Source organism: Aspergillus candidus, assembly GCF_002847045.1.
Source record: "Aspergillus candidus strain CBS 102.13 unplaced genomic scaffold BDW47scaffold_13, whole genome shotgun sequence".
Lineage (NCBI taxonomy): Eukaryota > Fungi > Ascomycota > Eurotiomycetes > Eurotiales > Aspergillaceae > Aspergillus > Aspergillus candidus.
Window position 1 is genome coordinate 393,885 of NW_020194018.1, and position 26,199 is coordinate 420,083.

The following is a 26,199-nucleotide window of genomic DNA, read 5'->3' on the forward strand; positions in this document are numbered from 1 at the left end:
ATCAAACCTCAAAAAGACTTTCAAAAACCCCCCTCATCATTATCGTAATCATCAGACCCCTCCCTCCGCCGTCTCTCCAACTCCCGCTCCCGCTCCCGCTGTAGTCTCCGACTCGCCGAGCCAGACCCAGACCCCGCCCCAGAACCCGAAACAGCCCTCCCCTTCGACGGCGTCGCATTCTCCCTCCTCGCCGACGCAACAGAAGAAGGCGCAGGCGATGCCGACCCCGACGAATTCCTTCCGCCGGAGCGAGACCCAGAGCCAGAACCAGGCGGAATCACCGGCTCCGGCCTCTTCCACCCATCATCATCTACGCCGTACGCGTCTACGATCTTCCGATGGACGGTGATAGGTGTGGACCCTGATGATGCCGACGAGGTGACGAATGACTGCGGTGCGGAGGGCGATGATGGACGGTGGCGTTTTTGGGTACTGCCGCTGCTGGTGGTGGTGGTAGTGTTGGGCTGGATGGTGAATCTGTCTGCGCGGATGGAGGCTGCGATGTCGGCGTCTTCGGGGGCCATTAGTTTGGAGAGGAAGCGGCGGCGGGCTTGGGGGAGGGTCTTTCGTTTTGTTAGTTCTGTTTGGCTTTTTTTTTTTTTATTATTTTTTTGTGATATCATTGTACGTTGGGGTTTGAATGGAGGTGTGAGGAAGGAAAGGGATCAATCAAAGGGGGAAAGAATTAAATACCTCCTGCGCAGCCAACGCTTGGATAGTAAGCAGCTCCCTATCCATCAACACACAAAGCGCAGCATGGCGCTCCTCGCGCAGTCGACTGCGGACTTTCTTCTCCTGCTCGATGGAGGTATGGTACGTGCCGTGTGGATGGTGGGGGTGGTGGTGATGTTGGCGATGGCCACGCACGCGGGGATCAGCGGGTGCGAATTGCATGGTTGGATCGAGACCTGCTAGATCTTGATTTTTACGTATCTGTTAGTTTGTCGAAGCTGAGATAAGATAGATAGAATGGAAGTAATTAGAGTAGGATGGCTGAAGATGCGGGGAGCATACTGTAACCGCCCATTTCACGCGCCTGGTGCTGGGGATACTCGTCCACCTGCATGGAGTCATTCTCGCTCTCGTTGTCTGCGTCGGAGATTTCTTCGTCCGAGTCGATGAGGATTGGGACGGGGGTGTTGAGGCTGTGGCTTGGGCGGCGGGGGTTGGGGGCGTTGGGGTTGAACATTTTGTAGTATAATAGCGAGGTCCGTTGGTGGTGTGTTGTAGCTGATATTTCTGCCCGTTTGATTGAGATTTGATTGAGTTGTTGGCTCTGGGTGGACTTTATTGAGGGTAGTTCATTGATCGGTAGGTAAAGTAGTGAGCAGCAATACTCGTGTGTATAAGCCCCAATCAAACAGACAGACAGTAATCTATCCGAGCAGGGTCCAAACAGGCACAAGCCAAAGCTGCAGCAGATGATCAAGATCAGTGATCCAGGTGCAAGCTATGCAGCTTCCAATCTTGTCAAAAGATCCACCTGATAGTGTCGAGAACAACAATTGCAATTGAAAAGTGGACGTCCTTCTGATCGACAGCAATTATGTCGAGCTAATCAAGCTCCTAAAGCGGAGTCCCAATCAGGCAGACAGGCAGCTAGTTGACAAGTGTGGTACGGTGGGAACTACACTATTATTAATAAGAGTATACATACTAGGGAAGAAGAACATACCTATTCAGAGCTAACTCTCTTCTCATTCAATCAATCTGAAGCAGTGGGTGCGTATGTTGGGTAAGAGTCTTGGAAAGATGAATGAGATGGACTGACGCTGTAGTTGTTGTATCGGTGGATGCGACTGGTTGCTTAGTCACTACCCTTATGCACCTAGCTATGTAGATATGCACATCCACTTGCTATATGTATAGACATCATTTTACACCACTACAACTCACTCTGGATAATTATCTCATGGATGAGGCAATCAATACTGCAAGTAATAAGCAAGCATGTTTAAAAAATAGAAAAGTACGATGATATACTCTACCATGGTGAGCAAAAACTTAACTCAATCAGACAAGCATAAACTATAAGAATGCGCACAACGCGTATGGGACACGATTAGGATATCAAAGATAAAAACAAAAACTGAAATGACACAAGAATTGAAAAAAGAAAAAGAGAGAAAAAGAAAAGTAAAGTAAATCATCACCCCAAGCCACTCCAGCCTCAGCACAAACTACCGAACCCGAATAATAACGCCCTCCAACACCGATCACCAGAAAATGGTAAAGTCGACTCACAGAGCCTTTTTGAAGGGAAATTAAAAAGATGAAAGAAAAGATGTTCTTTGAGTGCAATGTCAAAGAAGCTCACTGCGCAAATTGAGCCGTCCACCTGCGCCGACGAGTGCGGCAGGCTCAAGACGTGCCAAAGCAGCGCTCGATGCTATGTATCCTGTGACCAAGTCACAGCGTTCAAGAAACATACTATGTAATGTGCAAAATCAACAGCCATGCATGAAAGAGTTCTTCGGCCAGTCGTAGCCAGTGTCCGCCCTAGACAAGTCAGTCAGCATCGTCGCCTTTAACAGAGAAAAATAGATAAAGGGCGTACCAGGTCGTCTTGTTGGGGTTTTTGTAAGCCTCAGGATGCTTCTCTATGTACTCAGTCGTCTCATAACCCGGTGGGTCACATGTGAGGCTGATATTATCAGGGTCCTGATAAATTCGGACGTAATCAAACCGCATCACGCCGGGCATATAGTCGGCGATGGAGCCGTTGATGCCGGCGAAACTCTCAGCCATACCCAGGTTCATGACCATGGCCAGAGGCTCCAGGGGGATCATGCGTTGGCCGATATTCCCGTTGGGTCCGATGGAGCGCCCGTCCAGAGTCCAGGTTTTGTTCTCGCCCACGAACCATGTCACTTCGCCGGTTGCCCCGGGGGTGTACTCGAAGGCGTACGTCTGGTACTGCTTGCCGTTGTACCAGTCGTTGTTTAAGTAGGTCAGGCCGGACATGGCTTGCTGGAGGGGGCCTCCGCGGTATGAGTTGATAGACGTGATATTGGGGTCGTATACGGCGGTGAATTCTAGTTTGGTCAGACAGGGCCATACCAAGGATAGTCAATCAAACACTTACCGTAGTCGGGCATATACCAGATATCGAACGGAGCCATTTGCAGACTTTGCGACACGTCACCGACGACAGCACCGCCGTTATCGTTGAGCGGCCGCACGCTCGCTTCGATCACATCGATTTCGGGGGCACTTCGCGCCTTTCCCGGAGTGGGGTGGTCGGAGCCTCCACACGTACAACCGGGAAGACGCATGCCAGGCAGGAAGTTGATTCCGTCTGGGGAACTCTGGTTGGGCGTGATCCCGGCATCGCACTTGTCGTGGTAGCTGTAGGGCCACATCCCTTCCGTAGTGGCGGCGTATCCGGGTCGTCCGAGATTGCCCATTGCCCAGAAGCCCGGCCAGAAGCCCGATACGTCGCCAGATCCCGGCAGCGATACACTGGCTTCCAGACGACCGCCGCTGAAACAGAGCTTGTTCCAGCTTTGTACCATTCCAGAGCGGTATTTCAGTTCGTGGTTGGGGAATTCGTCAAATCGAAGCTCCAAGACACCGTCTCTGGTGGTGACAGCATCTGGATCATACCACTAAGGGATATCAGCGGCGTCCAGGGGAAAAGGCCGCGACAAAACTGACCTCAAGATCCTGTGTCACGCCGTACCATATATCCACCGCCTGATAGAACGGATCGTCCCCATCGTAGAATGTTCGGCCGGGGGTGTTGAACTCGTCGGAGAACTAAAAGATTGTCAAACGCAACTCAAAACCAGTCTCGTTCCAGTGTACTGACTACTAATTTCAATTCCGTGCCATCGGCAGCCGTCTTGGACATAGCAGACTGCGGCGTATCCGGGTCGATAAGACCTTTCCTCATATTGGACAGCAGCGGACGCTCCCCTACGTCGAGACATAGCGTATCCCCCGGGTGACAAAGCGGCCCATCTTTCTTCATCCCCTTGACAGCTGTTCTAGAGGAAGAAGTCAGTGACCAGAAGAGTCTAATTCTTTCTACGGCGGGCTTCATACATAACGGGGTAACCGATAAACAGCACGAGGAAGCCCACAGTCAGCAAGACCAACCCGCCCACGTTGATGAGACCCCGCCGATTCCAGATATCGCATTCTTGCTCGTGGTCATCCGGGTCCGGGTTGTGCATGGCGTCGTCCTTCTCCACATCTTCCGGGAAGAGCAGCAGCCCTTCTGTGGGCGTGATGTTGTACTTCCCCGCCACCGTCTGCGTATTCACGTCGTTCTCTTCGCTGCCCTCGCGAGACGGCGCGCGCGAGTCCTCGAACGGGATGGAGGCGTATCCGCGGGCGTCGTAGCTCCCCCCGTCGGAGGTCCAGCTTGTCTGTCGCGACAGGGAAACGGGGCGCTCTGGAGAGTGCAGACTGGCGCTGTACTCCTCGCGAGGTCGGTGTGGTGGCGGGGGGATCAAGAACTCGCTTGACTCCCGCGGGATGGTCGATGAGTATACTGTCCGCACGGTGCCGGACGACGGCGAGTGTGTCATCTCGGAGGTCAGAGCCCGCCCGATTTGCGGGGATGGCGCCGACACGTACGGATCGTCGACGTCCGTGAAGGGATCATGGCTTCCGGAATTGAGGCGGATCTGTGGCGTCTGTCGGGGGCCATTGGGGTCGGTCATTGTGCAATAATCGGTTGTTGTCCAGTTTCTATTCTATCCAGTGTCGCTGGGTATCTTCGACGGTATGACGGTAGACTGAAGACCAGGTGGGCCTAGTATCTGTTGTACAAGGCTCAATTCACTCTAGACATCAAGCATCCCACAGCACATTTCCTTTCTTTCCGGTGCGCAGCTATCACGGTTTCAAAGTAGCAACAATAACAACCACTGCTGTCTCTCACGGTAACGACAGAATTCGAACCCTCTAGTCCAGAAACCGACACCAGACGCGCAATCAGCAGTTCAAGCAGATGCAGCACGCGAAAACGAGCGGACAGGACAGGCGCAATCGTCCTTTACCGTGTATTGCAAGCGTCGGGGTCGCAGTCGAATAGTTGAACAGAAGACAGCGGCGAAACAAACACAAATAGAATATGAAGAGCAAAGTGGCCGACAGGGCGTCGAGGGGCAACAGAAAGGGAAGAAAAACAGAATGCCGAAGAGGGACGGAGAAGAATGGAAGAGAGAAACAGGCGTCGGAATATGGAACGAGCAGGCAGCGAAGGAAGGGATAATCCCACCTCTGTCCGTACTAACTATGCGTACTTCAAACTCCAACGCTGTATGTCTATGCACGGAAGCTTTTTCTTCAATCACGTTTGAGTTGTTACTATCTTCGTCGACTGTTTACTTTTCCTTTCTCCTGACGCATTGCATGAAGAGGTGAAGAAACCAGATCGATCATCCCTCAATACTCACTCCTCAATCATTCGTCCAGGCGAATATTTACTCCATACCAAACCACATGCCATACCAGACGAAGAATCCGGTTGCCATTCACAACCTTGCTCTCTAATCAATGACACCTGGCCAGACTCATAGGGACCATGGTCCAGCATAATATCAATGATCAATATATGGCATCCCTTGTAACGGCGCCAAACCCACATGTATAACGCCGGCATGATCAGATATCAAGGAACGGCCATGACGATCCCTTGAATAATGTGATCTGAGAGGCACACACAGAGAGAGAGACAGAGACAGTGAAGACATGCTCCCCCACGACTCCCTCCGCCGTTGATTCCATTCCCGAACACGCGTTCTGACAGATCATATCATATCACATCCGTCTCCTACAGGGCGTCCATCCCCCTCCGTACCATCGCTTCGCATCCTCATCCCCAGAACCACAGGAGTGTCTCCTTCATATACCCTCGAGACCGTCCTCCCTGACAAGACTCTAGGCTCCTAGCCTCCTGGAGTCTCCTCATCCATTCCAGCCCCCTCGGCAAATGAGTAGGTAGGTAGGTTAGTATCCAACAATATCTCTAACCCCCTTACATAGTCTCATACTTTCGCCCGCCGCTATGTGCCTCATCAGGACGATCCGCCAAGGATGCTGGAAATAAATCATAATATAGAACTGAGCGTAGCCGTTGGTTCCGGCTTCGTTCATTCGAGCTTGCTGTGAATTGGACCCACGTCGAAAGGCTTGACTGGTACCTTAGGTAGTATTGCAAAGAATACCACTCGGCTACAAGACACATCTAGACACTTCTGAGCTCTGCGGGTACCCTTTTATGCACTATCTTATATTCCGACAGGTAGGTAGGTACCTACTACTGTATATTACCGCGATTGGGTAGGTAGCTTACATACATTAAGGACTAAAATGGTTTTAAGAGTGGTTACGTTTGTATCTCATACGGCCATTACCTAACCCGGGAGGGAGATACAATATATCATCACCTAAACCAAGGAATTACATATACATATCCATATACATACACAAGCGACAGTGCAAACTACTCCATAGTATTTCCAACCCTCAATGAATCTCATCCTACTCCCCCACAACTAAACAACCATAAAACTCCCAATAATACCCCCAACAGCAATAAATCCAAATCAACTCTCAACAGCCTTCACCCTCAGCCCAACGAGCAAACTCTCCTCAATGTTCAACGCCAACAACCAATACTCCACGCGCGACGCCCCCACCTCCACCCGATAAACCTTCACATCAACAGTCGACTGATGCGGTGCGCCGCCGGCCTCCGAAGACGGCGCCTGCACGGCCGCCGCACGCACAGCGCGCAGGACAGTCGCGTACTGGTTATGCGGGTCGAAGGCGGAGGGCGAGAGGGTCGAGATGGACGAGGAGAGGTCTGTTGTGGGGGAGATGAGGTTTGAGAGGTTTGCTAGCACCATTCATATTCGTTAGCATCCATTTATATCATACATACATACATACATATATAGAAAGAAGGACGGGGGAAAGTAAAAGGAGAGGAAGACATACTCGGATCCGGCCAGATCCCCTTCACGGCCTTCTCCCACTTCAGCGTAACAGGCTCAAACGGCTCATCCGTCTCGGAGACGTAATACGCATCGACGGAGGTGAGCGGGGTTGGGACGCGCACGTCTATGTCGACTGCTTCGGTGCGGGCGATGGATTGTCGCTGGGCGCGCTCTGCGCGGGCGTTGTTGAGGTCAGCGTTGGCTTTGTCCAGGAAGGACATGTAGGCGTCGTCGGAGGACATTGTTCTGGTTTGGTATTGGATTGGTGGGGTTGGGGTGCGGTTTCTTGTGGTAATAATGGTGGTTGGCTTGGTGGGAGATGAGAAGATCCCTGAATTTGGGTGGGTGTAACGAAGAGAAGAACGGTGGGAGAAAGAGGACGTTTGTCTTTGAGGACGGTAGATAACTGTTGTTGGGACGAGACAAGAAAGTAACGAAGATGATGAGGTCGGGCGTGAGATGCGATCAATGACGCAATGAGCACTTCGGGAGCGCTGCATCTGGATTGGTGGGGTTGTGGAAGGGTGCAATTCGGTCACTACTAGACTCAGCTGGAAGAAAATGGAATGGTAGTCAAGTCGGGTGGGAAAGCCGCTGGGTGACTTGCGGAAGGATTATATATTGCCCGGTTTAATATATGTATGTTTTTGCTTAATGAAAAGATTTATTTGTAATAACTCCCTTGAGGTCAGATAGTGACTCTATTGTTGGAAATAGCTCGTGTGATGATTTTTTTACTAGATGAGTTCTTGGCCGCTTCTGATCGTAGGGTCGAGTTTCGTCAATTCACATCTGGCTGGAGCAAGCACATACTCAGTACGTCGGTGCAAACTACGTAGACTAAAGATCTTTAGAGGAATTACCCACACCATCGTTGAAAAATATTGTCCGCTTTTTTCATTGAAAATAAATAAGATACGTTGCACTACACCACCATAACACCCTAAGCCGAAGTGACGAGGTCCTTCTTGAGCGTACCCATGAAGGCCCGCTTCTCCTCGGCAGTCTGGAAAGCACCGTGTCCGAACTTGGACGAGGTGTCGATCCACTTGAGATCGACCTTCTCGGTGGCACGGCGGTTGGTCTGGGGGTACAGGGTCTTGCGGAGAGTCATGACACGCTTCTTCACACCGGGGATGGAGCCCTTGAGCATGACGAAGTCGTTCTTGACCTCACCGTAGTGGACGAAACCACCCATGCTAAGATACTGTTAGTAGGCGGTTCCTGAAGAAATTGAGGGAGGGGAACATACGGAGTGATCTGCTTCTTGGAGATATCGAACTCGGTCGAGGCGTTACCCTCATCGGTGCCCTTGCCCACACGGAAGACCTTGTGGTTGCAAGAGGTACGGTGGTGGTAACCCATCTGACCGGCACGGGCAACAGTCCACTGGACGTGGTTAGGATGCCAGGCACCAATACAGGCGACCTTACGCAGACCCTTGTGGGTCTTACGGGGCAGCTTGGTGGTACCCCAACGGCTGGTGACACCCTGGTAACCGTGACCCTTGGTGACGGCAATGACATCGATCATTTCGTCCTTCTCGAAGATGCTGTCGATCTCAATGGGCTTCTCGAACAGGTTGCGGGCAAAGTCAACCTTGTCGGCGACGTTGCCACCGTTGACCTGGATCTCCATGAGGTGGGCCTTCTTCTGCTTGATGGGAGTCTGGCGGATCTGGGTGTGGGCGAGGACACGGACGACCGTGCAGTACTTCTTCATGCGCTCCAGCTCGCGGGTGATGGCAGAGCCGGACTCATCGGCGTGCTTCTTGGCGTACTTGGTGAAGGCCTTCTTCTTGGACTTGTACCAGTTCTTGTAGAAGCGACGCTTGACCTCGTCGCTCAAGTGCTCAGCCCAGACGGTGGTGAGAGAGCGGAGACCACGGGGAGTCTCGATGTAACCGACAACACCGACGGCAACAAGCTAAAAAAAAAAAAAAATCAGTCAGCCTCTCATTCCAACGATCAAAGCCCTTTGAATTTTTTTTTTGGTCACATACGGGAGGAGTCTCGACAACGGTGACAGCCTCAACGATCTCCTTCTTGTGCATCTTGGCACCGGGTCGGTCAAGGTCACGGACGATGGTGGTCATACCAGCCTTGTAGCCCATGGAGGCCGTCAGGTGGACGGGCTTCTTGGCGTCATCCTTGGGGAAGCTGTAACAACTCTTAGTATACTGTCGTGCGACCGAATCCAAATTTTCACTCCCTCCAGATATACTGACCTCTTGACCTTTCCGCGGTGACGGGTGGCGCGCTTGCGCGGCAAGAACGCAAGGGAGCCTATAGAGAACTGGTGTTAGCTAGTCGGATACACATAGAGAAGAAAAATCATCTCGAGATTTTTCGACTCCAATCTGGATGCGAGAGAACGAGGTGGACGAACCGTGCCGAGGCGCTTCGTACTTCCGGTGACTCCTGTTCAAGAAATGCAATTAATACGTCTGATTCGATCACTTCCAAACGGCATTGGATAGCCCATCAAACAGGAGTACTCACATCTTGACCCTGTTGTCGTTAGTCGTCGAGGTGGTAAGTAGGAGAGTCTATCTTTGAGTGCGCCGGATGTCGGTCGTATTTTGCACGCTTAACGAGTGTGGGCTGACCTAAGCGAGAGCTTGGCAATCTATTTCCCTTTTAGGATAAGCGATTGAGGGCTGCCGCCTGAGGCACCCCACGCCACCCAAAAATATCCCTCACCGCCTTGCCCCATCGGCAGTTCCTGACCCGGGTTGATTTTGCGTTTCGTTGCCTGAGGATCCCTCGTCCTCTGTCGTGGTGGACCAGTCTGGCAAGTGACACCTACTCAAACTACTCAAGGATGACATCGGCGGAGGGCCCATTCTACGATAGAATCTCGTCCAGTTCTGATATCGAATTTGCCAATTTACAAGGCAGCACAGCTAATAGATAACGCAAAACCATTCAAACGGGGGTCATCGAAGGGCTAGAAAATTGAGCTTTAAACTAGATACAGACATAACTTTAGAACCACCCCAGCTACTGTGCCAATCGAAATTGTACAATACAGCCCCAGGTGTTAAACCAACAAGTGAGGACAGAACCCTGCGAAAAGTGGTTGGGGAGGATAGAAGAATTTAACCACAATAGATCAAAGTAAAAAAAATATAAAAAGTAAAAGTAAAGAAAACACAGTGCGGGGTGCAAACGAAGGTAACGTGAGGGGTGGAAAGGTCGCGGGCAATCGGTCGCTAGTTTGAAAACAAACCAATCCCAACGATCTGTTGTGCGAAAATGACGTAGGCAAGGTCTTCGTCCTCAAGCGGTCGACTCCGGCTTCGACTGCGAAGACTGGCTCCCACCGCTCAACACATTGTTGCTGTTGTTGGCGCCGCCCGATCCATTGCCGTGGGGGCTGCCCTTGACGGCGGCGCTGGGTCGCTTTTCATCATCACCATCGTCATCATAGTTCTCGTCAACGTCCATTTTCCGTGCAGCGGGCTCGTGCGCCGGGGGCTGTTCGCCGCGAGCCGGTTCCTCCTTGACCTGCACCTGGGTGGTAGAGGGCGGTCCCGAGGGAGGTCCATTTGACGGAGGACCGGAACTCTCATTCATCGCGGGCAAGCTGGGCCCGGAGCCATGCGGAGGCATGTGCTGGATGGGCGGGAGGGTAGGAGGGTGGTGAGCCGCCTCAGAGGGGTGATAGTTTTCGTTGATCCGTCGCTGATCCTCGCGGCGAGCCTCCGAAGAGCTACGGCGCTGGATTTCGCCTGGGGAAGGCATGCGGTTCGGCGGAGAGGCGCGACGAGTCATCTGTTCATCTAAGCGGGCACGGCTCTCTTCATTGGCAATCTTCTTGACGGGCCCGGCGTCCGCCTCCCACTCCCGACCGCGCTTCATGGCCGAAGCCGGGCGGTCCTCGCGTTCACGAGCAGCCGCTTCGGCCGCAGCCATCGCCGACGCGGGTGGAGGGGCGCCGCCCGCGATGCCAGTGCTGCCAGCTGTCTGGACAGGCACGCTGGGGCCGTGATGATACTGCTGGTGGGGGTAGGTAGAGCCCGGAGAGGACGGTCTCTCGTCGCGGATCGGGCGGATTTCCGAGGGCGGGGTGAAGGGGCGCTGATAAGGCGGAAGAGCACCACCAGGGCTAGGGCCAGGAGGGGGCCCCACGGCCGCGGGAGGACCGACCGGAGCAGGGGGAAGGGGACCGCGAGCGGTGGAGCTGAACGCACTGGCGGCGCTCGGGGCCCGCTCGTGCGACGGAGGAGGGGGAGGGTTGGCAAGTTGGGGGAGTCCATGAGCCGGGGCGTACACACTGGGTCCGACCATCGCAGTCTTCGGGGAACGTGCTGCCGCTTGCGGGCGGACCGCTTCGGGGAACACCCGGCCGGAGTCCTGTCGCGGGCTGGGCTGCTGGAGGAGAGCCGTGGGCCGGAGCTGGTCGCGGTGGTCAAATCCGTTGGCAGCCTGAGCTTGCGCCTGGGCCTGAGCCTGCGCGTGAGCCTGGGCCTGGGCTTGAGCGGCCTGGGCCTGGGCCTGAGCCTGCGAATGCAGCTCATTGATGCCACGGTTCCAGTCCGCGATCTGCCTCGGGGGAGCCGGGGCCTGAGGGGGTGGGCCGCCGGTCGGGGCCGGTGCGCCCCATTGGGGAGCCGGGGGGGCTCCGACTCCGGGGGCCTGGTAGGCCTGGGGGTGAACGTCTTGAGGCTGGGGAGCAGGAGCGCTGTTCTGGTTGGTACCGGACAGCTGGCTTTGAAGCAGTTGCAAACGGGCTTTGATGTGAACGTTGGCGGGATCCAAGTCCGCCGCACGGCCATACGCATCAAGGGCGTCTGCGATTTGGTTGTTGCAGGACTCGTACTGGACTGTCGTTAGCATGTATTGACTCGCCGTATTGCTTAATGTCTTCCTCATCACTTACCAGAGTGCCCAGATCGTACCACACCTCTGAGATGTAAGGGTTCAGGCGAATGGCCCGCGAGTACGCATCCAGAGCATCGCGGTATTGATTGATCTGGTAGTAGAGGACACCGATCGAGCACCAGAAAGTAGGATTGCGACCGTCGCGGTAGACGGCTTGTTGGTAGGCTTCATAGGCCTTGGGATACTTGGCTTGCGACATGTAGCAACGACCCAGGAGATACCAGCTTTGCGCATCGTTGTTGTCTGTGGCAGAAACCAATTAGAATTGCTTCGTCCGTCAAGGAATGCTCCCCTCGCATTATCGTAAACTCACCAGCGGCCACGGATTTTTCAAGGTATTCGATAGCCTTCTCTTGGCTGGCATAGCTGTTGCTCTGCTGGTGATACAGCCATCCGAGTTGCTGCAACACCTTCGCATGGTTGGGATCGCGGTCCAAAACCCGTCTGTAGGCTTGTTGTGCCGAGTCGAACTAGACCGCTGTTAGCGCGGGTTGCAGGTTACACACAAATTCCGGGGCTACTCACGTCTTTTTGCTGCTCGTGGACATGGCCAATTTGGAACCAGATGTCCTCCTCGGTCAAGGGGCGAGGAGGGTCAGAGACGATGTACTTAAAGCACTCCAGACTCTGGTTGAACTTCTGCTGCTGCTTGTAGATTATGCCGAGTCGGAAATAGATTTCGTTGGCCTTCTCAAAATCGGGGGCCATGCGCATGACCTGGGAGAAGGCTTCTTCGGCGTGGTCGAGGGATCCATAACGGTCGTAAAGGATACCAATGCCGTACCACAGCTTGGGTTCCTGCAAAACGCGGTCACGGGTTAGTTATTGGCGAATGGCAATGGGAAGTTCTGTTCACGAACCTTGGGGTCACGCAGATGATAGAGAGCCTGCTGGTACGAGGTGTAGGCCTCTTGCAAATTGTCCATCATCAGATGGCAATGGCCTGAGACCGATCAGTTTTGTGACGGGGAATGAAAGAAGGCGGATGAACAAACCTAGGCTGCCCCATGTCTCCCCACTGCCCGAATCTAACTTCAAGATATTTTGGAGGTACTCCACCGCCTTCGGAAATTGCTCCTTGGTGCGCAAGATACACGAGATGGCGTTCATCGCGGGGATGGACCATTGGTTGTGGCGCAGAGCCTGTTCGTACGCGTTCATGGCGCCCTCCAGGTCACCCATCAACTCCGTCAGACTTCCTATAAAACGAAATGGTCAGTGTCCGTGGACCCCATGACATCCCGCGAGGGTTCGAGTGACGCACCAATTTGAAGCCAAACCTGCTCGTTAAGGGCAGCGATCTTCTGGGCGGTATTCAGGGGAGGGGCCTTCTGGCCTGAGGCCTGCAGCGCAATATGACCATTGACCTGGGGGTGGGCTGCGAGGTGACCATGGTGAGGGGTAACACCTCCCGTGGGCGAGGGCTGAGTATGGGCCATGGTGGCTGTGGGTTGTGGAATTCTATCGCAATGCTACCAATCTCCGGCGAAGTTGCAAGTCTGGCACCCGCGAACTTTGCGACACGATGATGCAATCCGCGTCCGTGCCACCGACAAGTCGCACAAACGCGATATAGGAAGTATTCGCGCGATCTAGTGGACTAACGAGGTTTCAGGACGCAAAGCGCGACAAGTTTCGAGAGTGCGTCTTAAGAGTACGTGTCGCCGAACGGAGGGCGCGAGGCAAATTCGTCACAGGGGAAGAGTGACGGTATCAACGCTGCAACGCTGGGGAAATCCGCCCTGGGGTCTTCTTGGCGATGACGCACCAGCCGATGACGGTAGGGCAATTGAGATATAGTCCAACCAAACCACTGGAGACCGCGAGGGAAATACGAGAGCGAGAAGCTGCGCGGTTTGGAGATCGGAAATGAATGGGAGGCGATATAGCGTCGGAAAGGGAGAGGGTGACAAAAAAGGGTTGTGAAACGAGGAGAGCGGAACCCCCGAAGAAGAAGGTTCAAAAAAAGAAAAATAAAATAAAATAAAATAAGACAGACACACACAAAACCAAAGAAGAGAAGAATTGGAATACAAATTGGAGATGAAGCGGGAGTGGCCAGGGGGGGGATAAGGTGGAAGGGGAGGAGGGAAGTAAGGAAGAAGGTGAAGTGAAGGCAGCGAAACCAGGAAAGGAGAAGGGAAGAAGAGTAAGAGAAGAGAAGAGAAGGAAGAGAAGAAGAAGAAGGGAAAAAGGTCGAGGGGCTGGTGGTAAGAGGGTGATTCTTGCCAAGAGACACTAGTGGTTGTGCAGCTCTTCGAGCCGTAAAGTGAGCGTCCAGGAAGGCACGGAAAGGCTGAGATGGCGGTCGTCCGGCGCCAAGTCCCCCCAAGACAGCCAGCGTTGTCGCCAGGAACGGACTAGTCCCAGTGGGGCCAAATCTGGAGTCGTGTCCGCGGGTATTTACAGTTGATATTTTCCGGCCGGACACCGGAAGTCAGGTAGTCAGTGAGCATGATATTATTCTTCTATGGTTTACGATGGTTGATTACTTATGAACCTTCTTGAAATCGTGGTTATTTCTTCCTCTATTCCTGGATCTTGTTTGATCATCTACACTGATCGCTATCATCATTCGGCTCATATCCGAGTGACAGTGGACTCTGAGCATGAGTAGAAGTTGAGAATGAAGAATTTTAATAATAGATTCAATCCATCGTGACATATCTCAGATTATATAGCTTCAATATTAAGGGATCACACATCGCGTGTTTTGACCTTTTTATTTTATTTTTGTTTTTGTTGGAGAACAAATGAATCTAGCAAAAATGGAAATAAAAATAAATCAAATAAATCAGAGTGGGGAGGGGAAAAAATGAATTCCATTTTTCGAATAAAAAATAAAGACAATAAAAAAAAATAAATAAGATAGAATAAATAATTAAATAATATTTCCGGGTGAGGTACAGTGGAATGTGATTCTACCTAGGCTAGAAGAGGCTGATGGCAGACGGGAACCAATGTGATCGCAGTGTGCTCACTACCGGCAATAGCAAATCAAAAAGGAACCAATGCTGGTTGACTGTTGTGGTGATGGAAAAAAGAGGATCCAAGCGGAGTAGGGGTTAGGCAAGTAACATCATGGGATGTGGGTAAAATAACGAGAATTTTAGTTCGTATGGAGTTGGACCGCCCCGAAACAGGGCCGTGTCTGACGAGGATGCAAGCGCCGGAGTCAGAAATGCAGCTTCAGGGATGACGGGATGGGGAAGTCCAGCACGAACCCCCGGCTGTGACTCGCCGAAAGGCTGCAGGTGGACCATGGAACCCAGACCCACCAGTCCTTTCTTCCCCGTGGCATCACCTATTTTAATATTATTCTCTTATTTTATTATCATTATCATTATTATTCTTCTTCTTCTTCTTCTTTTCTTCTTCTTCTTCTTTTTTTCTTCTTCTTCTTCTTATTCTTATATAATGATGACAATGATGATAATGTGATGATATGATAATAAGTAAGGAAGAAGAGATAATAAATTCGGTATGTTTAATAATAATTATTATATATAAATAAAATATATATATATTGGATAATCCTGTCTGCCAGTGGGGACGCCACTCGGCAGACACCGTACATGACTGGCGTTACTGGCGTATGGCCATAAGCTCAACCACCTAAGCTCCCGGCAGCCTAGTTAGGCATGAGGCGCTCCTCTCCACTTGGACCATCTGCTAAATGCAAAATGTTGCAGTCGCCGTCTTTCCTGTGCGTCTCCACTCTGACTGGCCCCCACTCCCCCTCCCACAACCCTCCTCTCCCCCCCTTACCCCTACCATGAGGAATTACATCCCAAATCCTGAATCCACCCAGGTCTATCCTGATTCCGAACTAACCCTTTTCCACCTTAGTCTGTTGTCGGACAAGACATGCACTGGCGTACATATGGAGTAGGACCCTCTGCGGCCCCTTCCCCTCTCCTCTCCTCTCCTCTCGCCCCCGATTCTCAATCTCATGCTCCGAAGCTAAGGGCCGAGTAAAACTTCCATCGCTTGTCGGGTGTCATCGCCTTTATTTACGCCAACTGCCCCCTCCCCCCAGTCCCACCAAGGGGTTTTAGGGGTCTTGTTTCCCGCACACCAGAATGCGAGAATAGCCGTATATTATACTGTAGCACCTAACAATATATCAACCAGTGCTGCGTGTGCCCGACTGCTGAGACATTCTGTGTGCTGTCAATGACAAGCTTTATCACACTAGGTCTGACTTATTTTTTCTTTGTCTATAGACTATTTCCATATTCTTTCTCTCACCTTTCTTTCTTGCTTGCTACTTATTTTATTATATTATATTATAATTAATTTTCATGTTTACGGACCACTTTGCCCCTTCCGTCATCCATTCTCAGCGTACCTACAGCCGCGATGCAAAAAGATGGCTTACCTAAGAAGTTAGTCACCCTGGTATAGCACCAGCCACCACTACCACTCCCTTCCGCCACAGAATTCCTAACGGATTCTTTTGACAAAGTGGGGCCTTTCCCGATGCTGATCCGTCGGGTTTTGCTGTTATGTCGATGATCTTGATACATCATCTGTGGGTCGATCAAATTTCTTTTCCTTTCTTTCCTTTTTTTTTCCTTTTTTTTTTTTTTCTCCTTGTCCAAGTCAACCCACAAAGCCCGAGGGACAGATAGGAAATCCCTGGCCTCGCGATAGATAATTCACGCAATAAACAATGCACTCACCAAGGGCATCCCGCTCGCGATGAGTAGATTAAATTTAATTTCATCATTGGCTCGTCTCCCCGGCCTTTTTTACCGTATACTCATTTCTTCTTCTCCCCGACAGTCCAAAAATAATACCTACCTAATAATAATAGTCAATTAATAATAATCACCAATCCACCCTCTGAACCTAGTCTGAGACTGACCACCCTTTTTAACTTTCCCACAACAATAAACACTCCTAGCCTCCTGGCTCCTGGCTCCTAGCTCCTCCCTCCTGCACTCCATATTATAGTCAAGCTAGGGGGGGAATGGCGGATGGGCGGCCCCTAGATGAAATCCCCTCCGAATGGCCTAGCACTGAACTAGTAGTCATTAGTCAACCCTTGTATGGAGTCATCCATTCTCCGCGTCGGACCCGAGTCTCAGCCTTAAGTTGGGAGGATCCTTGCCAACCGTCATTCAAACTATTATGATTTGGACAATGCTTTGAAAAGAAAAATAAGAACAGAAAATATATATATTCTATATTACTGTTGATAGTTAAAATCAAAATAATTTATCAGTCAATTAAGCAATAGGAAATGGAAAAAGAATAGAAAGAATTATATCTACATTCCTCACCCACAGACACAGACACAGACCAACGACCCGGTGCCTGTCATGGACTTATGTACGCGCTCACGCCTAAAAAAGAACAAACATTCCACGGCATCATAGGTGAGCTCCACACCCCCATTCTTCATAGCTACATGGGATGTGCATGCCCATACCGATGCTAGGTATGTACTGCGGAGTCTGTTGCGTCAGACTTTTGTCGGCATCCTGTCTTGCGCAAGGTAATCCGCAATCCATAAATAATACACCGCATCAACATGTTCATCTGAGGATCTTTCCTCCTGGCACTCGTATGGACCTATGTAGATACTTACTTGGGTAAAACTATACAAAGAGAATGAGAGGGAAAGAGCAGCCAGCCAACAATTGGAATGATAGTTACACCATCTGCCCAGCGACTATGAACACCTCAATGGCCAATCACCTTGACTGGCTTTTTGCAGTTTTTCCGAGACCAGAGGCGTACTAACCCTGCAATAGTATGCAGCGTCTTTCTACGCTTCAAACGACGGAAGATAACATTGATATTGAATCTCAACTCGATCATTATACTGGATAACAGTGTTAATAACAATGGCTAGTGCATGGATGACAGAGTTTGCTCAACGCAGCCGAAGATAAGGAGCTCGCCACCTAGTACTACCTGTGCCATGTAAGTGTGTCATAGTGGGTATGGCCAAAGCTTTTGCAGAGGAATATATATCCAGATGTAAGGATTCATGCTCAATCCTCTTATTTATATTTTTATCTATTTCACTTGATTTTTTTTATCCATTTTCATTGTCTTTCTCCACACGCAATAATTATCTATCAAGTAATTAGCCCAGACCAGCAGATACAAAAGAAATCAAGGTGACTCTCCCACGCCCTCTACCTGTTTCTCTTCTTCGGGTGGCTTTACACCATGTACTAACTAGAAAAATGGCCTTCCTCTGCAATGTTGACGCTCTCTTAGCGAGACTGGGGAGACCAAGATGGAAGGGATCCAGTCTGATTGCCGTCATGCATGCATGCAATCACACGGGACCAGGCTTGGGGAACTAGAAAAGGTGAGATTAATGAGATTCAGAAGTAAATCCCTAGGTAAAAGTAAATAATAAAATTAATGTCAATAAATAGGTACGAAAGGCATCTTTCTTCCTATCACTATGGAGTAGGCAACTCCTCCAGTCCAATCAATCTCAACTTTAATAGCGGGAAATAAACACGGAGTGGATAAGTAGATATATAAATAAAACCAAATAAGAAGAAAAAATAATAAATTGAACTGTCATTTTCCTGACCCTAATCCAGTTACACAACAGCATGCGACCCACCCCGTCGTACAGTCTCTTCCCTGCCTGCAGCTGCATCCAACAATCTAGGGGGGAAGGCAGAAGCAGCAGAAGAAGAAAGGAGGGTGTGTGTGCGCGCATGTCTCACAATGGCTTGGACGCTGGACAGGTCGCGCCGTGCCGGCGTTGTCCCGTGGGGCGAACCGGAATTGACTGGTCAGGGGGTCACCTACTCCCGTACATATTTTCATATTTCGAGAGGCACGAGATGGAGGTAGCAAACTTAATGAACTTAATGGGCTTGATAGTGGACGCCGTCCACTGTTGGCAAACTGTCAACAATGCCCTTCCCCCCTAACTTGAGATGAGAGGTAACCTCCACTGTGGTGGTGGTCGTCCTGCGCTAAACTAACTAAGGTCAGGACCCAGGCCAGGCCCTTGCAGGTGGGCGCCCCACTGAACACCGTCACAATGTTGGGACATACTGGGTTTGGAAGGATGGAGTACACATGTACCTTACTAGATTGGCTGTTTACTGTTTACTGTTTAGCTGGGGAATGTACGGAGGACTCTGGAGTATGTCTCCTGCCGTCTTCCGGTAGCTCCCTCCTGGTGGGGTCCAAAGTCGGGGGGTAAGTTAATATATCTTCTCCATAAACGTGAGCTACCATATATTCAAGGGAGTCCTGTCTTGTTTCGGGCAAATGCCTTCATAACAAATATGTCATTCCTATCTCATATCACCAAGTGACACTCCATCATCCTTACATATATAGTTACCCACCCCGTTGATAAATATAACCACGTCTCCTCCCCATCCCCGTCTAGATAACTCGTCCACGTAATCACAATCACCCCCAAGTACACTATGTACAACCACCCGAAACAAACAACAAGAAATAACAACCACCCTCGAACCCATCCAAAATGCAAGTTGCGCGCCCGTCATGACTAGGATGACGGACTGTGCGACACACCACCACCACCACCACCACCACCACCACTCTCGCATAATCAACACCTAGCTCCGCTCCGGCCTCCCTCGGCGACCCTCTGTCCGTGGCAGTCACAAGCACCACCACAACACAAATTGCCTTCTTGTCTGCTTTGCGCGCGCCTAGGTAGGTCGTGCGGGGGAGGGGTAACAGACATATTCTTAATATGACCGAGATTCGAAACTGATTTGTGTGTTTTATGGGGGTAGTGCTTGCTTGCTTGCTTTTGTGCGGGATGGATGGATGGATGGGTGCCTCCCCCCTCCCCATGCTATGGGTATCACGACATTTAGTATGGGCTGATTGGCCCAGGGTAGGTGCTCGGCTGATTGTTCTCAAAGAGAAGAGGTATTTAAGTATAGGGTTTCCGCTATACCCGATTCACGCTCATATGGCGTTCCAATTGACCGTCCGTGCGTTTGTTTGTGTGTTGACTGTCTGCCTCACAAATATCGTAGATGATTATCTCCCATGGGGAATTCAGGTTGATGTGGCTTAATATATATGAATCATATATATCTAAACACATATTCCACAGTTCTTATAAAAACACATGTACTTGAACTAGGTGTCATTCCATCTGGGAAAGTAAACAAACTTGAAATTTTTGCAGAAGATGCTCTCACAGTATAGAAACTCTCTCATTGACTTACTGTGATGGAGCCACAGATAGGCACAAGGTACGGAAGGAGTGGAGAGGGGGAACAAGAGGAATAATAAACAGTTTGGAGTAATCCAGCGCACGGCCCATAATCTGAAGAATGCTATATTGATAACATCATGTAGGAAGGCAACTCTTCCCACTGTGAGTAAGCTCTTCTTGACAATCCCATTGTGTGGGGGAACATATGGAGTTTTATGATCACAGATTGCTGCGCTGGAAGGAATAGAAGAGCAGCGTAGTGAAAAACAAAACAAAACAAAACAAAGCAAAATCAATTATACCTATATAACCTCACTATGTGCAAAAGTCATATACACCCCCATTGTGTATATATATATATGTCCTCGGAATCACTCAACGAAGGGATACCAGCTAACCGAGAGAACACCGACGAGGCCATTGTTATGCACCATTTTTTCATCAAATCGCCCATGCAAGCCCACCCGATATCCCTAAGCTATGACTAGACACCCCACAGTGACGTGTTGTCCCTCCGGACTTGGTCTATCAGTGTTCTTGTTCCTGACTTCCTGCGGCTGGTCTTTGCGTCGGCTGACGCTCCTCCGACGTTGACAGCGTGGTTGGAATGTGCGAGATCGGAAGGTTGCGTACTACCTACTATTACTCGTGACTTACATAGGTCGGGGAAAGAAAAGATTGGCTGTATGTTGATATCAGCCTCCTTTGGTGGTAGAGAATTTGATTCATGGTGATAACTGATGGCACAGTTGTGGATTAATTATCGCCTTTCATATGGAGTGCTAAGGTGTGTCTCACCTATAGCGCACAGAGATAGCATATATGGTAGAATAAGAAGAAAATAAATAAATTTGAAAAAAAAGAATAAAGTGAAAAAAAAGTTCTGATAGAGAATACTAAGCCTAGCAGATCAGGATACCTGGCCAATGCATGACGGTTGATCAGGAAGATCAAAAGACCAGTCAGTGGCTGTCCTGCAGATATATCATCCATCGTGGCTTTTTCATGCACACACACACGGGCTACACCGCCATATACTCCATACTCAAACTCGCCTATTTTGTATCTTAATACCTACCTTAGGTACCTACCTAAGTAGCCTGCTACAGGTTGATCATTGACTGGTTGGGTTGTGGTCCGACAGTGCACTAGATATCTACCTTATGCACCCGACAGAAAGAGGCACGGCAGTAGACGAATTTAGACCCGAGTTGACAGTTCATCTGCCATGGTCACGGACCTCCATGTTATACCTCCATCATGCTATTTGGGCTGAACAGATATATAGTGGCATATACTCACGTATATACAGATAGAACAATAGTTATCGATTAATGGAAATAAAAACAAGTTCAAGAGAATCACCCGAGCCCACGTCCGTACAGAGTGGCGCTACCTTATGACTACCGCCTAGCGACCGTGTCATCTCCAACAGGATATCCACAATGTCACAAAGGAGTCGATCGACGCAAGCACGTCACCTTAGTCCTGCCGCGCCATCCCTTGGACGAAGGAGCGTCGTGAACTTGTCCTAAACAGCACAGCAACCCGTCCTAGCCAAGAATGACGGATCTAAATTCGAGGGCCTGTCCAAGACCTCGGCAGGAGGCAGGCCGACCCGGCCAAGCCAGCCTGGGGTCGGTAGCGAGATATTATTGAGCCAACGGCAAATGACTGCCGAGACGTGAGCTTTACGAAACGGCCAGAGTCCGTCCTGCTCAATCAGGGACAAGAATGCTGGGCTTGGTCTGCGAATCTCCACGTCATGGAAACCACATGCCAGTCTGAGCGGGAAGGCAATAATAGATTGGGTCCCCCGACTGAGAGGAGCATGTTTCATCCTCTTTCGAAGACGGGGGTGGGGGCCCCCTGACCCTGACCAGTCGATCAATCTCGTCAGGTAGAGTTCTGGTGACGGTTCATCACCGATTCAGCCTTGCGGGTGGTTTTCTGGAACTGATGATATTTGTATGGGGGATCGGTCGTATCCCAGATCTGGGGCCAGTATTGAGGGCGGGATGCATCGATTCTGATGAGCTAGGTAGGAGGGATGCCACATACCGTAAAGCCAAAAGCCACCAGGTGAATCTCTATTACCTAATTGATAGATGAATCCCTTTCTTGTCTCCTCGGTGATTCGGAGACACGCAGCAGCCCCAAGCCCAGACGCGAGGACAACAGGCCGATGGAGCGGTTGCCAATCTCTCGGCGGGCTGGGCAACTTCTCTGGGCGGGTGTCGGAGAGGAGAGCAAACGACGGAGAGAACATCTCCTCGGGGTCTCCATTAGTCTTTCTCAGTCATTCCCAAACATGCAAGTCTGAACAATGTAGAGGGATCTTCGCCATTGGATTCCCTGGGGTCAGCACTAGACCCTTCATCGGTCGTACCGTGACTAACAGGATAGCGATTGTAATACTGCCAAGGCGTCCATCCAAGTGTCCGAATGCGGATCCCGGACGGGTTTCCCTGGCCGGAGAGACCAATCACATCGCCCACCTGGCGAAGGGAAACCCCCGCAGACTCTTGGCATCTTGGCGGACGGTAAGGTCAGGTCGGAGTGTAGTATTGGTATTACCATGTGTTTTGCTAGAGAATAGACGGGGTTTGATGCGAAAAGAGTGGCGGATGACGATACCGTACCGTATGGGACGATGACCATTTGCGGCCGGAGGGGAATCAGTGATTCATCATCGCGAATTTGATCCCGTTTCCTATCTTCCCTTCCACTTACAAGCCTGAAGACTCTCCACCTCCTCTTCCAATATCTGTCATCATGTATCGGACTGTGGTCAATCCAAGCCATGGGTCTTTCTCATCGGTCTCTCCTTTCTCTGGTTGAATCCTCCCATCGTGTCCTTGATTTGAATTACGACGGGATCTCCCAAGACCACGGACGAGTGAGACGCCTTTGATGTTGACCATGCCAAGATCTCGGCATCTGGGCTTCTCTTGGCAGGCAAAAAAAGCGGCCTTCCGCTGCAGCTTTCGTTCTCCCCCAAGACAACCAACCCTTTTTTTTCTCTCTTGGGCTTTGATGCCCTTTCTTGGGTCTCCGCTGCAACCTTTCTGGGCTTTTTTGTGTCTCATGGCCCTCTTATAAGTCTTCCTGGTCTCCTTCCCTCCGCTCCTCTCCCGCCTCCTCTCCTCCCCATTCCATTTCCTCCCATTCCGCTTTGACTACGACTACTACTACCCCCCTTTTTCTGCTTCGTCCCTCCGCCTTGCTGTGGCCTTGTCGACTTGTCTATCTTTTCCCTTCCCCTCCTCCCCCTCCCTCCCCTTCTTTCTCCCGGGCGTGTGTGCCCCTTGCATCAGAAGCCATGCAGTGAACTTCTCTCCGTGGGCTTCTGTGTTCGTCTCTGTACCACCGTGGGTGTCGTTCGCCGCTCTGGTTGAAGGGGGATACACCCGCCCTGTCGCTGTGTGCCCTTGTTTTGGCCCACCTTATCTCTCTGATTGCTCCTTCCTCTTCCTGCTCCGCTGCCAGCCATGGGCCCGCCCGAGATGTCATATTCTCCTGCCTACTACCAGGATCATGGCCACCTTGTGACAGCCGATAACCGCCCCTCGATTCCCCCTACTCCCCCTGCGGCTCACTTGCCCTGCGAATCGTCGTCATCCCCGCGCAACCAGCAGCAACAGCAGCAGCAGCACGGGGCAATCGCCCCCCGTCCGTCGGATTCCGACCGGTTTCGAACCCCCCAGTCCCACGATTATACTTCCGACATGTGGGACCCTTCCTTCGCTAAGCATTCTGGTCGCGCTTCCGCCGACGGCCCTTACCCGGCTCAGGGTCCGGTGGAGACGGTATACCCGGATTTCGCGCAGCCCGCGGCGGTTCCCGTGACGTTTGTAACCTCGCCCTGTTTGGAGAATGGTTCCATGCTGACTGGGGATTCGTCTAGCAGCGGAGCCATGCGCAAGGAAGAGCGTCTTCGTGGAAGCATGACCGACCATTCCTCACACCTGTCGAGCGACAATCATCCGTCGACTGCGTTTCGCGCGCACAAGCGGGTAATTCGCGATGAGGACTCTCTCGCGGATGACAACCAGGACGCCCTCCTGATGCTGGTAAGGCCCCCCCCCGGCTGTCTGTCCTCGATGTTCGCTCGCTAACCGTAGTTTGTCAATCGTCCAGCTTCGACTGTCCGCCCCGGTCCCGATCTTCTCGTTCGCGGCATGCATCTATACGCTCTTCGGCCTGTTCTTCGTCATCCTCGTCTCGCCGCTCCGTCTCTGTTCCTGCATCCCATACTTTCGCGCAACGACCTTTCGCGCCCAGCTCTGTGACCTGCTGGTGCCCCAGTTACATATCCACGAACGCTTGGTGCGTATGCGAAAGTCGCCGCAACGGTCCTCCCGGCCCCAGTCCGCATACAACAACCTCGATCGGCAATCGAAAGCAGATTCCTGTGCGTCCTACTCCGTCGGCGGTCTGATCGCAGTCCTCCTGCTGTCGTCCCTCCTCTCCATCGCCTTTCTCCTCCTCGCATGGACCGCCGCCTTTTTCTGGATCTTCGCGATGGTTCTCGGCAACCCGGACGGGACAGAACGGAAAGATGACGGACGCGCGGCGGTGCTAGGTGTCTGTCGATGGTGGCAAACTTGGCTTCGCAGGGCCCGCAAACGGCGGCGTTGACCGGATGAACCTCGCGCTCCGTCCGCGTTTTGTACAGCTTTCCGTTCTCTCCCGTTCTTCGTTTTTAGCAGCGCGAGCCCTTGCATCCATACATATCTCCTTTCATCTTTAATGCCGACATGATACCACTATATTTCGATACGCGGAATGATTTCCAGAGCGTGTTTCATCTGCTTCGACCAATCCGAATTTGCTCATCGCATCGGTTGGGTTTCCTCAGTTCGTATAGGAGTTCTTGCTGGCGGTTGTAACGGCGTTGGTTCTTATTCTGTTTTCCTGCATGTCTTCTATTTCTTTCAGATCGTGTCGCCGAGCATGGTAGGAGGGAACAAAGTCACCCTCGTCCATCCATCAGTCACGGCTGTCGTCCTTGGCCTTGAATAGATAGAGAGACACAGTGTACTGTATTTCTAGCGCAAGAATTGATACCCGGGTGGATTCAACAGTACTCTTTCAAAAAAAAACAAAATAGTAATAATAATAATAACAATCCTGGAGTCAGTTTCCTCTCTCTCTGTCTTGAGAAACTGAAAACGAAACGCAGTGACACACGGAAGTAGGAAAGCAAGAGAAAGAAAAGGAAGAAGAAAGGAAGAAACGAAGCAAGGGAAAAAAAAGTAAGAGATAAACAAAGCAAGCAAGCAAAGAAGCAAATGAAGCTAAACATTTTACTTTTCTTTCCAATCGGTAACCTTGTTCTTACTTAATTTTAGTAATATAATAAACGAGAGAAAAAAAAAATCCATTTGTAATATCTGTTTTTATTTTAGTCTACCGGATTTAACTTTCTGATGTGATCTATCTATATCTACACTTTACCCTGGTCGATATACAGAGTAATAAGTACAATCCTAGGAGATTATCTTCACCCACTTCCTGAGATAATTGCATATCTATCTACCTACCTAGGTAGTCATATAGGACTGCACTGCAGTACAGAGTAGCCAGTACGGTGAAGAAGTACTTCGTATGTAAGTGATAATGCTTGACTGAGCTTCCTACCTACCTACCTACCTACCTACGTGCCAGGTACTTGAGGCGGGGTGAGCTGGGTGACCCTACTACACTCACCCATTCCTGCTCGATTTCCACGCCGTCACTTCCTTTCTTGTTGATTATGGCCAAAGGAAGACAAGACGGGTATGTTCGTGGAGCGAATCGAGAAGAAGATCAAATTAGGAAGGACAGCCATTGCTCCGACGTCTCCATTGCTCTTCAGAATAGGGTTTTCAACGATTATAGGCCAGGATGATATCGAACAGTGAAGCTGATTACTGTCATTCATGTTGATCCAATTGCAAAAAAACAGGAGAATCCGGCGCGGCTTTCAGAGACTTGACTTGGGATTTGCTCACTACTTATACAACGATAGTGGGAAGTCCTCATGAGTATCAACACCAAGGGAGCGGTAACGAACACTGTCCACGATGTAGAATTCGCAAACAATCTAGGCTCAGAAGTCTAATAATGGCCAACCAGTATTTTGGGTTGTTGAACTTTGCATTTGAGACTGGCAGAGAGTCCG

The 26,199-nt window shown here is 50.8% G+C and overlaps 6 protein-coding genes across 6 annotated transcripts; 1 reads left to right on the forward strand and 5 right to left on the reverse strand.

Moving 5' to 3' along the window:
- Positions 1-20: 20 nt before the first annotated feature.
- Positions 21-1,189, reverse strand: BDW47DRAFT_124532 (uncharacterized protein; the record flags this gene model as incomplete). Its single annotated transcript, XM_024816274.1, has 3 exons — positions 21-563; positions 694-908; positions 1,015-1,189. 3 exons carry the CDS (start codon positions 1,187-1,189, stop codon positions 21-23), a joined length of 933 nt encoding a protein of 310 aa, XP_024673551.1.
- A 959-nt stretch (positions 1,190-2,148) lies between these two features.
- Positions 2,149-5,116, reverse strand: BDW47DRAFT_13719 (SKN1/KRE6 family beta-glucan synthesis-associated protein). The gene is made up of 6 exons (XM_024818296.1): positions 4,048-5,116; positions 3,812-3,989; positions 3,658-3,759; positions 3,086-3,608; positions 2,558-3,035; positions 2,149-2,499 (listed from the first exon to the last, which is right to left on the reverse strand). The coding sequence occupies exons 1-6, from the start codon at positions 4,668-4,670 to the stop codon at positions 2,448-2,450; spliced, it is 1,956 nt and encodes a 651-aa protein (XP_024673552.1). The 5' UTR covers positions 4,671-5,116; the 3' UTR covers positions 2,149-2,447.
- A 1,444-nt stretch (positions 5,117-6,560) lies between these two features.
- Positions 6,561-7,195, reverse strand: BDW47DRAFT_124534 (uncharacterized protein; the record flags this gene model as incomplete). Its single annotated transcript, XM_024816275.1, has 2 exons — positions 6,561-6,853; positions 6,955-7,195. 2 exons carry the CDS (start codon positions 7,193-7,195, stop codon positions 6,561-6,563), a joined length of 534 nt encoding a protein of 177 aa, XP_024673553.1.
- A 632-nt stretch (positions 7,196-7,827) lies between these two features.
- rpL3 (60S ribosomal protein uL3) lies at positions 7,828-9,494 on the reverse strand. The gene is made up of 6 exons (XM_024812028.1): positions 9,455-9,494; positions 9,342-9,373; positions 9,181-9,238; positions 8,956-9,112; positions 8,206-8,879; positions 7,828-8,152 (listed from the first exon to the last, which is right to left on the reverse strand). Coding segments are annotated over exons 1-6 (1,179 nt in total). The 5' UTR covers positions 9,457-9,494; the 3' UTR covers positions 7,828-7,896.
- A 576-nt stretch (positions 9,495-10,070) lies between these two features.
- On the reverse strand, positions 10,071-13,278 carry cyc8 (putative transcriptional corepressor Cyc8; the record flags this gene model as incomplete). The annotated part of the gene is made up of 8 exons (XM_024817201.1): positions 10,071-11,063; positions 11,145-11,776; positions 11,838-12,082; positions 12,153-12,309; positions 12,365-12,637; positions 12,700-12,782; positions 12,835-13,038; positions 13,104-13,278. The coding sequence occupies 8 exons, from the start codon at positions 13,276-13,278 to the stop codon at positions 10,235-10,237; spliced, it is 2,598 nt and encodes an 865-aa protein (XP_024673555.1). The 3' UTR covers positions 10,071-10,234.
- Positions 13,279-23,323: 10,045 nt separating this feature from the next.
- On the forward strand, positions 23,324-25,087 carry BDW47DRAFT_13772 (uncharacterized protein). The gene is made up of 3 exons (XM_024818297.1): positions 23,324-23,883; positions 23,941-24,106; positions 24,174-25,087. Exons 1-3 carry the CDS (start codon positions 23,525-23,527, stop codon positions 24,672-24,674), a joined length of 1,026 nt encoding a protein of 341 aa, XP_024673556.1. The 5' UTR covers positions 23,324-23,524; the 3' UTR covers positions 24,675-25,087.
- The last annotated feature ends 1,112 nt before the right edge of the window (positions 25,088-26,199 follow it).